This window comes from Pangasianodon hypophthalmus, chromosome 17, assembly GCF_027358585.1.
Source record: "Pangasianodon hypophthalmus isolate fPanHyp1 chromosome 17, fPanHyp1.pri, whole genome shotgun sequence".
Classification (NCBI taxonomy): Eukaryota; Metazoa; Chordata; class Actinopteri; order Siluriformes; family Pangasiidae; genus Pangasianodon; species Pangasianodon hypophthalmus.
In genome coordinates, this window is record NC_069726.1 from 6,760,546 (window position 1) to 6,776,428 (window position 15,883).

Consider the following 15,883-nt stretch of genomic DNA (forward strand, 5'->3'; position numbering starts at 1 on the left):
AGGTCACAGACTAAGAATACCATCACTCCAGAAACTCTGTTGAGTTTCGTAACAAGCACTCAGACAATACAAAGGTTTTTTTTAAGTGCTAATTTAAGTACTTTAGGAAGAGGTAGGTCTTTAGAAGTCGTTTGAAGACTGCCTGTGATTCAGCTGTTCGGGGAAGTTCATTCCACCACCTAGGTGCCAGAACAGAGAAGAGTCTTGATGCATGCCTTCCTTGTCCCCTGAGAGATGGTGGGACCAGTCGAGCAGTGCTAGAGGATCGGAGGGAGTGTGGTGCAGTGTGGGATGTGATAAGTGCTTTGAGGTAAGTGTGTGCTGGTCTGTTTTTGGCTTTGTAGGCAAGGATCAGTGTTTTAAATCTGACGCGGGCAGCTACAGCATTAGCCACCTGAGAGAACTAATTAGTATAGACTGACAGACTTCCAAGCTACACTACAGAATCAACAATTATATACAATACAACAATTCTAGTGGCAAGAATCTAGATCCAACTGAGTCAAGTAGATAGTACACAAAAGTCAGAATCCCACCTTAACAGTAGAGAAGAAATTCAAGATAGAACAACTTAAAGCATTTTTAATTTTTAATTAAAATTTTTAATTTAACATTTTTAATTTCTAATGAGCATGCTCACCAGTACTGCTCTGCAAGCTCAGGTTGGCTGCCCTCGCACTCTACATTAAAGATACTGTTTAAAAACCACGAGATGTTTGATCGGGTTTTTTGTACTGTAGGAAGATGCTGTAGGACCTCCTCTTGATACCTTCACAGAGCGCAGTTTGCACACTGCTTTGCTTTGATTATTAATAGTGAAATTCTTCCAGGCTGCTCTCATTTCATGTCATCTGTTCATTAACACCACATCATATACTAGATTTACTTTACATAGTGTTATGTCATATCGGTTGTTGGTATCTGAGCATTTTTCAGGACCACGAGTACCTAGTAACAGTATCAGTGTTGATGCATCCCTACTGTTTAGTCAAAATTTGTGTCTTATCATCTGCATAAGTTCAACTACTCTCTCTCTCTCTCTCTCTCCCACCCTCTATCTCCCTCTCCCTCTCTAAATATGATATTATCTAGGTGAAGTTCTAAATATAAACGTGTGCTGCCATAAGGAATCATGGCACTCAAGTAAGAGTACAAACTGCTGACAGAAACAGAACTGCAAATTTATCAGTAAATAAATAAGTCTTTTTCCACATCTACGTTTTCATCTCTTGATAAAAAGCAGAGCCAGCCACGTCCACACCCGAGTCTCTCTGCACTAGTAGTTCAAGAGCAGATCAGTACGAGGCTAAAGAGCGTTTAAAAAAGTCACCACACATCACTAGCAACAAGAAACTGATATTTATCAGTCGCTTTTTGCTGCTTGAAAATTCCTGCAAGACTACATAAAACTGGATTATTCTGATTGGCTGAATGGGAAACAGGATGCGTTAAAGACAAGACACGAGGCAAAACAGTCCACAACTATTTTATTTAACACATCAGTTAAGTCCATGTTAATGTTGATGTTAAGCAACATTACTTTAATCCAGGAGACTTCCCTATTTGTTCATCATGTGCTACAGCAACAACGTACTATAGCCTATACACTGTCACTATTTGCACTTTTTTAAGTCCTGTATATTTAGCTATTTAGCACAAGAGGTTGGGCACTGATGTTCGGCAAGAAGGTCTGGCGTGAAGTTGGTGTTCCAATTTACCCCAAAGGTGTTCAGTGGGGTTGAGGTCAGGCCACTCAAGTTTCTTCCACACCAAACTGGGTAAACCATATATTCATGGACTTCACTTTTGCACGGGGCATTGTCGTGCTGAAACGTGTTTGGGCCCAGGTCCAGTAAAGGGAAATCTTCCATACAAACAGATCCTATCCAATTGTATGCTTCCAACTTTGTGGCAATAGCTTGGGGAAGACCCTCATCTGGGTGTTATGGCCAGGTGTGCACATACTTTTGACCATATAGTGTATATGGAAGAAATAACAATACAAATTGACCTAAATAAAATGGAGAAGATTCTGGTAAAACAAACAAACAAAAAAACCTAACTAACATGTCAAAGGATGAAGGTAAAATGCTTCTAAAGCAGCTTGCTGTCCGATTACTAACAGTGCTCAGCAGCAGACCATGACAAAGTAGCAATTTTTTCTGTAAAGCCACAGAGGAGTGCTGCTTATCTCAAACTGACAGCATGGTTACACACACACACACACACACACACACACACGATGAAGCCACCACACACACAGCAAACACGTGTCCACACACACACACACACACATACACACACACATTCGCACAGACCTCACACCAGCTCCATTAGCAGTGATTGTTTGGCTTTTGGATCTCTGTAAGAATTATGAGTGGAGCTCCGAGTATTTTTTCTTACAGTTCTGTAAAAATCTGCTGTTTGCACACACATCTGAAGTGGAAAGCCTTAATTTCCTGCTAACATCCCGACTGTTTTTATTTTAATGCTGGCATGATGAATTTGTGAGGAATGTGTATGGTTGTAATTATAATAACAAATATGCTGAAATATATTCACCAGACCTGCCAAGCATTATGCATTTGGCACAGGAGCTCCACAGTACTTTGCTCCCAGATAAAAATGAGATGAGCAAATCGACACGTGAACCTATAATCATCTGTATATCTGTTTTGGCCCTGTAGTGTACTTTTAGCTCTGATTTAGTTTAATTTCATAAAATATACTTGTTAGAGCCTTGTTTTTAAACACATCTCTTATATACTTTTGCGAAATGTGTTAAAATTACTATAGTAATTCATTTAAGCACACTAACAAAGCTTTTCAGTAAATTTTTTAAAATGGATTTTATATTTGATATAAAAAATAAATCTTTAAATATTTTAAATGCTGATAACTTTAAGCAATTATTTTATTCAGTTTTGATATTTTCATAAATATGTAACTGCTTTCATTCCAATGGAATTTCTTGTTATTTAGAAGCTGTTTAGTTTGGGATTGGAGTTTGAAATGACTTCTTTTCAGTAGAGCGTTTATTATAGGTATGTAATACCCAGTTCATAATTTGATGCTTTCTGTACATTTATATTTAATAGAATGCTATATTATGTGTTATATTTATTGGAATGTTTGGAGAAAAATGGAAGTGAATTGTAATGTTTAAAACATATTTAAAACATAAAAATCATGCAATATTGTGTGAAGTTCATACTTTTTCATGACCAGTGATAGCAATCTGAACACTATGTGTATTATGAAGACACACTGTAGCCAGAGAGCTTTCCCACTGGCCTCAGGTGACACTTTCAGTATAAAATTGAATTCTGCTCTGTTGCGAGTTGAGATTTGTAGTATTACAATCCCTGTGGGACAGATGTTTGTTGTTAAGTGTACACTTTAAAATATGTTTTTTGTGTGATTTAAATAAATGAGAGGAATATACAGTATAAAGGTGTTTTTGTATATAAAAACATGCTAGGTTGATGGAGTTTTTTGTTCCACGGAGGCTGAGTGAATGGGAGAGAGGTCATTTTAGTTTCTGTGGTAGGAGTAAAGAGCTGGCTAATTCTGATTGGTTCTTACGTTGACCTGATGTCACCTCTACAAAATACAGTCCCAACAGAAAACAGTGGCAACCAACCCCCTGCCCCCAACCAACCCAGAAATCTCTCAACTGAAAAGAGCAATGCTGTTTCACCAAGTAAGAGGCTAATGAAAAGAATTTGTGAGTCCTGTTCAGATGGTATTCGATGGGGTGACATCTGTAATAAACATCTGTAAAAAAATAAAAATCTATTGCCTCTACTGCATCTATACTGTATAACTATTAGTTAATTAATTTCAGCAGGTTTCTTTTTCCCTATGGTGTTTACATTATTGGATGAACTTATTTATAAAATGCTACAATTATGATTTTCTAGCATATAAGAGGTTAGGCTTTATACCTGGAGGTGCCATTCAATCATCTTTTCATTAAACTGTTGACTGACTTTGATTAGATTGTTTATACCCAATGGAAGACAGTATGGAGAGCATTATTTACTTGTTTTGCTCCAACAACGTTCATGGGACAGATGGTGGATTCTCTCGGTTTCAGCTTTGTAGGAGAGAACAGGAAGACGCATACGATATTCATTTCCTGTATGGCAGTAATGTGGTGCAGTAATTAAGGTAATGAAAGCTGAGTTAATTAATGTGTGGCCCTTAGCCTAAGAGACCCAGTCAGCTTGCACTCCATCCATGAGATTCATGTGCCTGGTACAAACCCAAGCCTTCAATCACACCCCCTCCTCCATCCCCTAACCCCATGCGGTTTTATTGATCCCTTCACCCTTTATCCTTTCACTGGACCAGTAAATTATAGTCAGACAATGTAAGTGCACATCATTGTGACAGGCTGAAGCTTCCCTAGCATCTATGCCCTGAGAACAGAGCACAGGAAGGATGAAACAAGGAAATCTTTTTGAATGAGCTAATGAGAGTCTTTCAACTTCCCGATTTAAAGGTAGCTGCATTAAGTATACAACATCCAAAGTAAACTGCCACTGTGGCATCTGCATAGAAAAAGTGGCATAAGAGCTGTTCAGGTCTAATGACAATATTCTTCATAATTCAACAAACAACACTGTAGTAAATAATCTGTGAGTGATGATTAAATACAGCAAAACAGTTTGATCATTTATGGACTGCTGTAGTAAAAAGCAGTGACAAGAAAAATGGAGCAGCACCATGGACAGCTCTTCAAGGTAATGGATATGGAATAACACAGAGCTGCTATCTGAGCACATCACAGCAATGAAAAAAACACAGGAAAGGGCAGAATTATAGGTCATTGCTAAAATAGAAATAGAAGATAAAGGAAAAGTAGCAGCTGATGCTTCGGTAGCAATATAAAGTGTGATAGAGAAACCATTTGACACAAATAGAGTGAAATATAGTCTTGGATATAGTCTTAGAAACAACATAGCCAAATCTAGAGCTCTCAGTGGCTCTTCAGTTTGTGAACAAAGCATTAAAGTTGTATGTAAACAATGAAAGAACCCTTGCTGAACCTTTTTTTTTCTCCTAAGAGTGTGGTGTGGAGGCATGTGTAGCACCATTACAGCTTTATTATAATTTAAATTAGGACTAAATGACTCTGAGTAAGGGTTTTGTTCAACCAGAGCTCCACTTTTGCTAGACCTGTTAATTGTGTTAATTGTAAATGTGTTAATTGGGTTATTCGACTGCATGTGTGAATGTGTTTAGATGTCTGATATAACTGTGCCCCGTTGCATGTTTTTCGGATATACTGATACTCAAAATTAAGTCCATGAGAATGGCTTATAAGAATGGTGACAGATGAAGCTCAACTCTAAGTGATACTATTAGAAGGTTATGGTTATGAAGAATTCAAAGGCAATACAGCAAAAACATCTGGGCTTCAGAATGAAATCTGGAAGAAAGAAGCTATAAGGAGATCAATACATTGTTTATTGTTAGTTTTATATCCACTGTATCATTGGCCTAATCTAAGTCAGAGCCAATATTGGATGCAAATGGATGAAGAAACAGGTGAAAATAAAGTATAAGAACGTTATACGAAGAAATAAGCACTACTACAATTACTACTAACTACTACAATTATCAGTAGTAACAGGAAACATCTTCATGGTGTGAATTTTTTTCTTTTAATTAGCTGGTGTCTGTATTGTTGTTAAGACACAAGCACAGAGTATTAATTATGTGTTGCTTCAGTGCATTTGAAATACACGATTCCATCCCAATTAAAATGGTACCATTCTATAAGCAAACTGAACATTTTCCAAAATAAAATATTTTAAATTTTATTGCGTTTTTACTGAAACGCAATTCTTTTTATTGTTGTGTCTACTTCAGTAGGGTAGGAATGGAGCAGCCGTGGCTGGGTCAAACTTCCTTTACAGAGAGCTCCTCTAAATCTGTGACAATCATCTTGTTTACCTTGAACAAGCCTGTGTCTGAGTACGTTTTAGCGTCAAGGATTTGTTGAACTGGCAACAAGTCTGACAACAGCTTTGAGGAATGGAAAAAACAGTGCAATCCAGCTACCTCAGTAATGCACATACAAAGACCAGGACTCAGAAGTCTCCACACTTCCCAGTCTATCTGTTTACAGGGTGTTGACTGAACCCTGTGTCTGTTTACAGTGTGTTGACTGAACATTCATGGACGTCTACATCTGATGTAGTTTAAGAGCTCTAACAACCACAGTTCAAGCGAGATCAAAATTCATCTAACAGCATTTAAATCAGCCTAAATGTTAAAATGGATTTCTTGGCCCTTATGGCTATAACTCATCTCTAAGGAATAAAACACAACAAGGCATGCTTATAAGGAAATAATCAGCAGCAGGATGGTGGGACGAAGCCCGACATGGAGAAACAATCAGTCAGCAATTGCAATTTACAGTATGAATGGCATGTCATACTTTTTTTTATCCATTTATAGTCACATTTAATGTTGTGGAACTTCTGTGAGACAAGTTAGTTCCTGTTATAAACTATAAATAACAAGTTATGAATAAATTAGCATTTTCTTAATTAATATTTATTGGATAACATTCTTTGGCATGTGTGTTTTCATTTCTTTCTGTACTAACTGTGTTTCCCTCGGTACAAAGCACTTCTGTAAGTCCCTCTTGATAAATCTGCTAAATGCCGTAAATGTAAATGTTATCACTTAGATTAGAAAGCATGGTGTAAACAGCAGTTACCCTAATAGTTAGTATTTCCCTTACTAACCTTTTTTTTCCTCTCTGATAAAAAAAACACAGCTTGTTGTGTTACAGAGAGACCGGAAAGTCATGTTAACACATTCTACGCCAGACATACAAGTCCCCGTAAAATGATAACATTAAAAGGAGCACATTAATATAAACCTGCCATTTTAATTACACTAAAATTAATCAACACCTTCTGACCAATCAGAGTCAAGAATTCTACAGTGCTGAGGTATAAAAATCTATAATAACCTATGGGATTTGCCAAATGGTAAAGCATGAATGTAAAAGCATCGTATAAAAACTACACTTACACCTACACTTTTTCACACAGACCACTCTATGAGATGGTGTTAAAAATGGCCTTCTTACTGGAATAGTGTTTAAAATGGCATTCGTGTCCAAGCTCATTTTAGTAAAAGTATGTCAGTTTCAAAACAGACCGGATTTTTATAGAGAAAATGACAGAACTATGAAGAAGAAAAAAAAAACGGACTGAAATCTCACTAAATGATAACAGGAAAGAGAAGAAAAAGAGCCAAGGGGAAAGAGCCAAGTTCAGCTCTTTCCCCTCTCGTCTCTCTCTTTCTCACCCTCTCTACCTCTTCCTTTCCCAGCAGGCCTTATGGTTGAAGGAGACAGAGTAAAAATAGCTCAAGATGAATAGTCAGGTCATTAGTCGTGGCAGTGCTTCAAGCCACAAAGCACAAGGCTGGGTGAATGAATTTTTTGGGTGGGGGTGAGGGGCAGTTGGGTGGAGATCTGGTGATTAGCATATGATTTAGTGAACTAGCAAATGATCTACACCATCTTCCTACTTCTCAATCTGTTCACTGACTCCTCGTGCCCTGTGGAAAAAGGCATTGATGCGGGTATGATAGAAATGTGTCATCTCTTTGTGTACGCCACACATGCATTCACTCACTTATTGAGAATATGGTGAAGGATGACTCATCTGTCCGTATCACTTTTTTTTTTCAAATCCCTGTAGACTAGTGCCTTGTCTGTATAGCTCTTCTGTTTTAGTTACATTTCACACTAATGTACAAGCATCATAGTCATTAACTGCGCACTTCCAACCGTCACATTAGTCACTGCTCCTACTGAAACACAGTCAGATGAGTAGCTTTTGTGAAGCTCCTGCCATCAGTGGCCTTATAATCTCTCCTCTTAGTCACTTTTATATCAACTATTATATATTTTCCTCTTGCATATGGATCTAAAAATCAAGGTCAAGTGGATCCGTTCAGCATTTTCATACAGTATATTGCACAGAGCATATCAGCTCGAGTGAGGAGTAGTAAGTCCGTTTCTGTCTGACAGTTTGATGTAACCACAATATGTCACTTTGAAATTCATTTTTTGGGCTGTAAATATGCTAAAAATCTATCAAATTCAATTCAAGGTCAATATTACATACATAAACATAACAATTAATTAATTAATAGTATCGCTCCTGTAAAGCCCATGAGACTGAAGAGAGAGCATCTTAATCGAAGACATTACTTATCTTGAGGACCAAATATTTTATAGATAAAATGATAAACTACAGCGCATCAAATGAACAAAACACGGGCATTATTTTATTAATCTGACAACTCAAAATAGTGAATTAATTGTGTCATAAAATAGCCTACAGTCCACGTACATATTACGATTTCATGACCTCGAATTAGTATCTCGTGGACACATTATACTGAATAGACACACAATATAAGAAAGCAAACTCAATACTTTTCATTTGCGACTCAACATTTGATACCCCTGCCTACAATTTCTGATGCTGTACTTCTAGTTCATCATGCAAAATAATAGTATGTGCTGGATCAAGTGCTATTTTACATGCTGTAGAATAATGAAGATGGAAGCCATTTACAGTATACTCCTGTTAGATGTTTATTTAGATGTTTTGTTTATTTTTAGATTGCCTCTTGCTTTAATGTTATGCTGAATTTCAGCTGACGGCAACAAAAAATAATGTGATGTGCTTCTTCAGTCCATATTTTCTATCCCCTGATATTTTTTTTCTGTGTTTGTGTTTAAAAGTGGTGGTCTCTGACACTGCTACTCAAGAAAAATCTGGCAACCTTAGAAGTGAGAACTACATTGAGGTTGGTGTTGTTCTTCTTCCTCTTTCGGCTGCTCCCATTAGGGTCGCTACAGCGAATCACTGTTTTTAAGCACAGGTTTTAAGCCGGATGCCCTTCCTGACACAACCCTCCCATTTTATCCAGACTTGGGACCGGGACTGAGAGTACACTCCCCATGGCTGCGTTGGTTCCCTGTGTGAACCCAGAAAATCAACTTAAGCACCTGCGGGACCAGAGAATACTGAGATCTTTCTCCATGTAAGTACTGCGTAAAATTTGAACATGTTGCAGACTGTGAATATGGTGTGATATATCCAGCAGAACACTATTTGAAATTCAGAGAAAAATAGATGGGGAAGCAAGGTGCCAGGTGTATAAAAATAGAGCATGGGATCTTAAACATTCAAATGTGGATTTTTTTTGCCCTTTTCCGAAAATTTTAATAGTACTCAAACAGTGAAAACAATTCTGACACATAAACAGCACCCGATAGCACAGTGTGATATGGATAGAGAGTATAAAGATAGAGATATAGAGAGTATAAAGATAGAGATAGAGAGTAAGCAAAGTGTCTGTATATTGGTAAAAAGCAGAATGATTATAAATGGTGTATTGTGATTAAATCAATAAATGGGCTGAACAATGTAAAACAGCGGAGAGCATTTAATTTAGCTTTTTCTCACACGTCTGAGCCATTTTATTAAAAAGCAATATTTGTCTGCTATGTTAGGAATAACACATGGTGAGTGGACATGAAGCTGTAAATTATAATTAAAGATATTTCTCAATGTGTCTACAGAACAATATCAAGCCGAGCCACAAACAGTGACTAGTGTACAGCCTGAAGCTCTTCTAGCCTGGAGCAATAATTCAACATTCTGGGTTTGTGTTGCAGTTAGAAGGCATGTTATTAAATGTCAGATCCAGACAGATGGCCTGAAAATGGTCCCCCATTAAGACAAGAGAGAATGAAGACACACATCGCTAAATGAATGAAACGTGCGAACATCTCCAAACATTATTTTAGCAAAAATCAAGCCAAATGTGTGCTTGATATGCTGGAACAAAAAGACATGGAGCAGCTGTTTCGCACAGACATGAGGCGACGATACACACATCTGGCCAAATCGATGACATATCAGAGGGGCTCATAAATACACTGTTCATAAAGCTTTCTACTGTAACCACATATTGAAAGGGACTCAGCGTGACACATTTCTCTCACACCGATACCCAAATCAAAGGGACTCTGCAGTATGTGTGAAAATGAATCACTAATATCTGCTGGTGTGCGAAGAAGAATTGCAAAATAATGATCCTTGATCCCGTCCAGCACCAGTGCACAGTATCAGTAGGGAGCATTGTATATTGTAGCGTATTGCATAACAAATTTTCGGCACCTGCTTTAAATAATTAATTCGTATTCCCTATGTTGGTTTGATTTAACTAGGGATTCAAAGTTTGGTAAGTTCTTTTAATGGATAATTGACAGGAAGTAGTTATTAGTTGTTAACCAATTAAGCTGTAATCAAGGGCGCTAACCAAAATATCAAACAAATTACTACAATTTGTGATGCATTATTGAATAAAAAAAAAGCTAGAGGCACGGCAGAAAAAATTCGCCCTATCATCCGAAATCCCGACAGCGCCACATCGATTTGTGGCCAGGTGTTTGGCTGTGCTCTCTGTGTGAGAGGGATGGCATACACTCTCCCTCCTGTCAATCACAGCGACACTAGCCATTTGTGGATGTCTGTGAGGTCATGTATGCAGAAGAGGGCGGATAGCACTTTCCTCAGAGTGTGATGCAGCATGAGCAGAAGTTCGAAAAGATGCAGCTGTGTGGCTTCACGTGTCTCATAGAAAAGCACGTGTTAGCGCTCACCCTTCCCGGCTGGTAGCTGGAATTGCTAGGTAACCAAAGTAGGGAGAAAATACGGAGAAACAACAGCATGATGTAGCAGATGTGGCAGTAATGTTTCATTTACCACTTATTATTAGCAAATGCAAATTCTGGGGCTGGCTTGCCATACAGAACACATAAAAACAACAAAATATTAAAGGTCTCTAGCTGGTACGTGCTTTTCATCATGGGACTGACAAATTACGCTAATACAATGTCTGCTAACAAAAGACAATATAGCCTGTAGCTTAAGGATATGCCCAAAAAAAGTCAGTTGTAGCTAAATATCTTTGTTCTTAAAGAAATACAGACATATCTACATGTGCTGAGGTTTTGTATCATGCAGTCTGACTGTCACTTGCTGGTACTGATGTGGCACAAAGCTGCTACTACTAGCAGATTTTGTCTAGTGATAGAGGAATATTACTGAAATAGCTACAGCACTGAGTAGTGATTAAACTTAATGTGGCTAAATTAAGTTAACTTTTTTAACCAGTGACATTTATTGAACAAATTATTTGGTGTTTTCAATAAGGTTTTCATTAACAACCCTAAAATCACCTCAGAAGCTAAGAAGGCTGAAAATGAAGTGCGTGGATAATCTCTGATAATAAGCCTCAAGGAGGACACGGTCTTGATTAAAAGTGTTCTGGACATCCAATCAGTTTTATGTCTCCACAAATGATGTTACAGCAAGTCACTTCCCAGAATCCATTTAGTGATTCGGGCTGAGCTCAGGCTGTAACCCTTTCCATATGGATTAGTCAGACTGGTGGGAAAAGACACGAAATCAGTTCTGCGATATCAGCTCGCACTTATATGCAGCGAGGCACGCTGTAAATCAAGGCCTGCTCTGTGATGTCAACAGGAAAAACATATTTCATTTGAATTTCCAACAGAACAACACTAGTGCTTGAATACAAATAATTAAGCAATGCTTTTTGACTTTTCTGATTTTTTCCCATATAGTTATAAGATTTTCTGTCATCCAGCTAATTTCCATTTCATTTCCAGTCTATTAGACTTGTATCATAATTAGCAGCGCCATCATTTTATAGTCAATAATTGAACAGTTGGAATAAAACACTATGCCAATATGAACACTAATTAATAAATCGGCTATTTGAGTCATGTTTCATGATGCCTGGTTTGTGCATAGCCACCAGTTGTTGTCATGTTTTTCAAGCTAGTCATACAGTTTATGAACTGTTTTCTATGAAGGCTACATCAGTAAGATCACATCATTGTTATAAAAGCATGATAACACCCACAATACAATTTCTTATGTAGTCTTGGCCAGTTCCCACACAACAGCGAGCTCTCTCCTGTCATACAGCAGCTACCAACTGGTGGAGGATGAAGGCTTACACATGCTTTCGCCGAGACACGTGAAGCTTTTTGAACTGCTGCTCATGCTGCATCACAGGGCAGCGTAATACACTCAGTGGAAAGCGCTATCTACCCTCTTCCGCATACATGAGCTTACAGACACCCTTGATTGGCTAGTGTCACTGTGATTGACAGGGTAGGCGGAGTACGCCATCCCTTCCATCCACAGAGCACAACTAAACCAAACAATATGCTCGAACGTTTTTTTTCCTGTTAGAATTATAATAAACTTAGAATATAACTTAGAATTATAATAAACATATTTCTCAGCCATGTTGCTAAGTAAAACAATGATTTTTGAAGTGACAGCCTGAACTGAAAAGTAATTCATTACCTCAACCTCACCACCAAGTGCTCAATCGTCAAACCTTTGACTTGTGCACATCCCCATGACACACATCATGATCACAGGGATAATAGTATTGCAAGGGTTTACTAGAATCTGGTATTAACCCTTAACAATAATCCCATTCATAAATGATAAACCCATTATACCACATGGTTGTTGAATTCTTGAATCTGATTGGTCAGACGGTGTTGACTAATTGCAAGACCAACCACAGCTTTATATTAATGTGCTCGTTCAATTATGTTATCGTTTCTAACACAGTAACAGCTCATTCACAGGGAATTGATTGGCATTTAATCGAAGCTGGAGTGAAATAATTGTTATTTAACAAAGAAAAATGACTAACTGCTGATACTGTGAAGTTTTCACAATTGAAGTCTTCAGGACATTGGTTGCATTTTGCAGCAAGCTGAAAAGCTGTGCTTTTTTTTATATTAACTTCAAAAGAGAGAGAAATGAAAATGAGAGGCTATTCAGAGAACAACATTTAGAGCTGCTATAACATAAGTGATAACTGGAACCAACTTGTTGTATGTTCGTTCCACAACATTACACGTAACTATACACAGTTAACAAGCACGATATGTCATTCTTTAATTAAAAAAATTGGAAGGGATTGAAAGTTGCTGTGGTATAAGAGGAATAAGACGCTTCAGGATGTGCTGTTACAGGAAACTTCGGGGTGGTAATAGTAACTCCACTTAGCGCCGGGCTGCAACACACTACCCCATTATTGATTATTTTTCTATAGTAGCACATCCTGTCATGTTTTCCGTACTTAACTACTACTAGTTATATTTTTAAAAAGGGGCTACATATAATTTCCTGTCAAAAAAAAGCAACCCAAAGTGTGTTCTGCCTCTTGCTTTATGTGACCAAAAAGTGTGACCTGCCTCTTCCTTCACGTGACCAAAAAGTGAACTCTGCCTCTTCCTTCACGTGACCAAAAAGTGTGATCTCTTTCTTCCTCCATGTAACCAAAAAGTGTGACTTGCCTCTTCCTCCATGTGACCAAAAAGTGTGACCTGCCTCTTCCTTCACGTGACCTAAAAGTGAACTCTGCCTCTTCCTTCACGTGACCTAAAAGTGTGATCTCTGCCTCTTCCTCCATGTAACCAAAAAGTGTGACTTGCCTCTTCCTCCATGTGACCAAAAGGTGTGCTCTGCCTCTCCCTCCATGTGACCAAAAAGAGTGACCTGCCTCTTCCTCCACTTGACCAAAAAGTGTGACCTGCCTCTTCCTCCACGTGACCTAAAACTGTGACCTGCCTCTTCCTCTGCATGACCTAAAAATGTGCTCTGCCTCTTCCTCTACGTGAAAAAAAGTGTGACCTGCCTCTTCCTCCACTTTAATAATAAGTGAGACCTGCCTCTTCCTCCACGTGACCAAAAAGTGTGCTCTGCCTCTTTCTACACGTGTCCTAAAAGTGTGACCTGCCTCTTCCTCCACGTGACCTAAAAGTGTGACCAGCCTCTTCCTCTACGTGAAAAAAAAAGTGTGGCCTGCCTCTTCCTCCACGTGACCTAAAAGTGTGCTCTGCCTTTTTCTACACGTGACATAAAAGTGTGCTGTTTCTTCCTCCACGTGACCTAAAAGTATGACCTGCCTCTTCCTCTGTGTGACTCAAGGTGTGGTCAGCTTTCATGTTTCATACAAATATAAAGTGAACAGAAGAGACATTGTGAAAGCCATGTAATTTTACTCAAGGGGGATTTAAACAAGGTCACTGCTTACCCAGATCTGCAGCTTGATTCTCTTGTCATTCTTATACACAGTCTTGACTTTGAAATCGATGCCGACCGTGCTGACGAATGCTGACGTGAACGAGTCGTCAGCGTAGCGGAAGAGGAACGACGTTTTGCCCACGCTGCTGTTTCCGATGATCAGCAGTTTGAACATGTAGTCAAAGTTCTGATCGGCGGTCTCTTTCTGCGGCGCAGCCATCTGTGCCAGGATGACACACATGCTTCATTCAGTTTCAAATGAACAATTCATCTGCACCATTTCATTTGCACCTAATTGTGCTGATTTATAGCATTTGTAGCAGTTAGTGAACACAATGCCGCCTGCTTCCTAGACTAGATTGGTATGAATTCCTAGAGATAGGTCTAAATTTCAAATCTTGCTTCATGGACAATCACAATATTAATGTTAAAGCACAATATAAATGTTATTTTGACAAGGTTATGTATAACGTATACACCTAATATATTAAATATATATCAGGGCTCTTGGCACTTCCTCAACAAAAATGACCAGACCTTTTCTTGACGTTTTCCATATTTATATTCGAAAGAAAAAAATGAAATGATAGGTATTATGCAGGTTGCATTAGTGCACAGAGGAAGACACTGTCTATAAACAGTAAACTGATATTCTTACTGTCTTGAGTCTTACTTTGACAAATGAATAGCTGTAATGCTTTCTGGATTTCTATACTTTTCCAGGCATCGAAATTAGTACAGTTAAATATCATACTTTTCAAGAAGCCCCTCTCTCTCTCTCGCTCTAAACAATAACTATATCTGTTTGCACTTTTATTGCCATATAAGAAGGATTGTAGGACCGTCCACCGTGCACCAGGATGGAGTTTGCGAAACTGATCTTATGCATGTATGTATTATAAAATAATTTAAACCAATGACAAAACAAACAAGCCCTTATAGAATGGATCAGTTCTGAATAAATGGATATACACACATTTTTGTGGACAAATTGAAACTATGCACTTACTGTACTGTAACTAGAGTGTCAGATGGTAAATATACTAATTTTACTGTAACATTGGATTATAAGTAACTAAATGCTACACACTGCTAGGAGGATGTACACATGTACACACAGAAAAAAGAGGAAAATGTACACACAGAACAAGCGAAGGTGACATGAGCATTCCCCAACCCCCCACCCAACATCATCCCCCTACAGATGGGTGGTTTCTGTCAACACTTCTGTATTCTAATCACTGTGGATTATCATTTTATTCTTCACTTATTATAAGCACTCGTTGTTTTTTTTATGCATCGTGTAAAAGGGGAACGTCACGCGTTTTCCCATCTTCTTGTAATAACGGAAGAGTCTGACAGAACTGCACCTCAAGCCCCAGAAATAAATGTAAAAATGCAAACACGCAAACCTGCATGGATCCGTCCTGCCGCATTGCTCCAGTGTATTTCGGTACAGGGGATGAGTGGATGAGGAGGGAGGGAGGGATGCCTGCTTGCCTGCCTGCCTGCCTGCTGGTGCTGGAGATGTGTGCCCTGTGAGGAGCGGCCGCGCTCGCGCTCTCCTCCTCCTCCTCCTCCTCCTCCGCGTCGCCGTACACGCTCGAGAGAACGCGCACAGGCGAGCACGCGCGTGGCACGCGACCCAGCGCGTTCGCGATTACCGCCTGCGTCACTTCCTGGGA

At 38.7% G+C, this 15,883-nt stretch overlaps 1 protein-coding gene across 1 annotated transcript in view; it reads right to left on the reverse strand.

The window, feature by feature from the left end:
- Window positions 1-15,801, reverse strand: part of LOC113544940 (ras-related protein Rab-3C) — a 29,070-nt gene extending 13,269 nt beyond the window's left edge. The window contains exons 1-2 of the mRNA XM_026944031.3: window positions 15,611-15,801; window positions 14,209-14,418 (exon numbers count right to left, since the gene is read on the reverse strand). Of these exons, the coding sequence (XP_026799832.1) occupies window positions 14,209-14,418; window positions 15,611-15,634 (234 nt within the window). The 5' untranslated portion in view covers window positions 15,635-15,801. The remainder of the gene's footprint in view (window positions 1-14,208; window positions 14,419-15,610) is intronic.
- Between the last annotated feature and the right edge of the window lie 82 nt (window positions 15,802-15,883).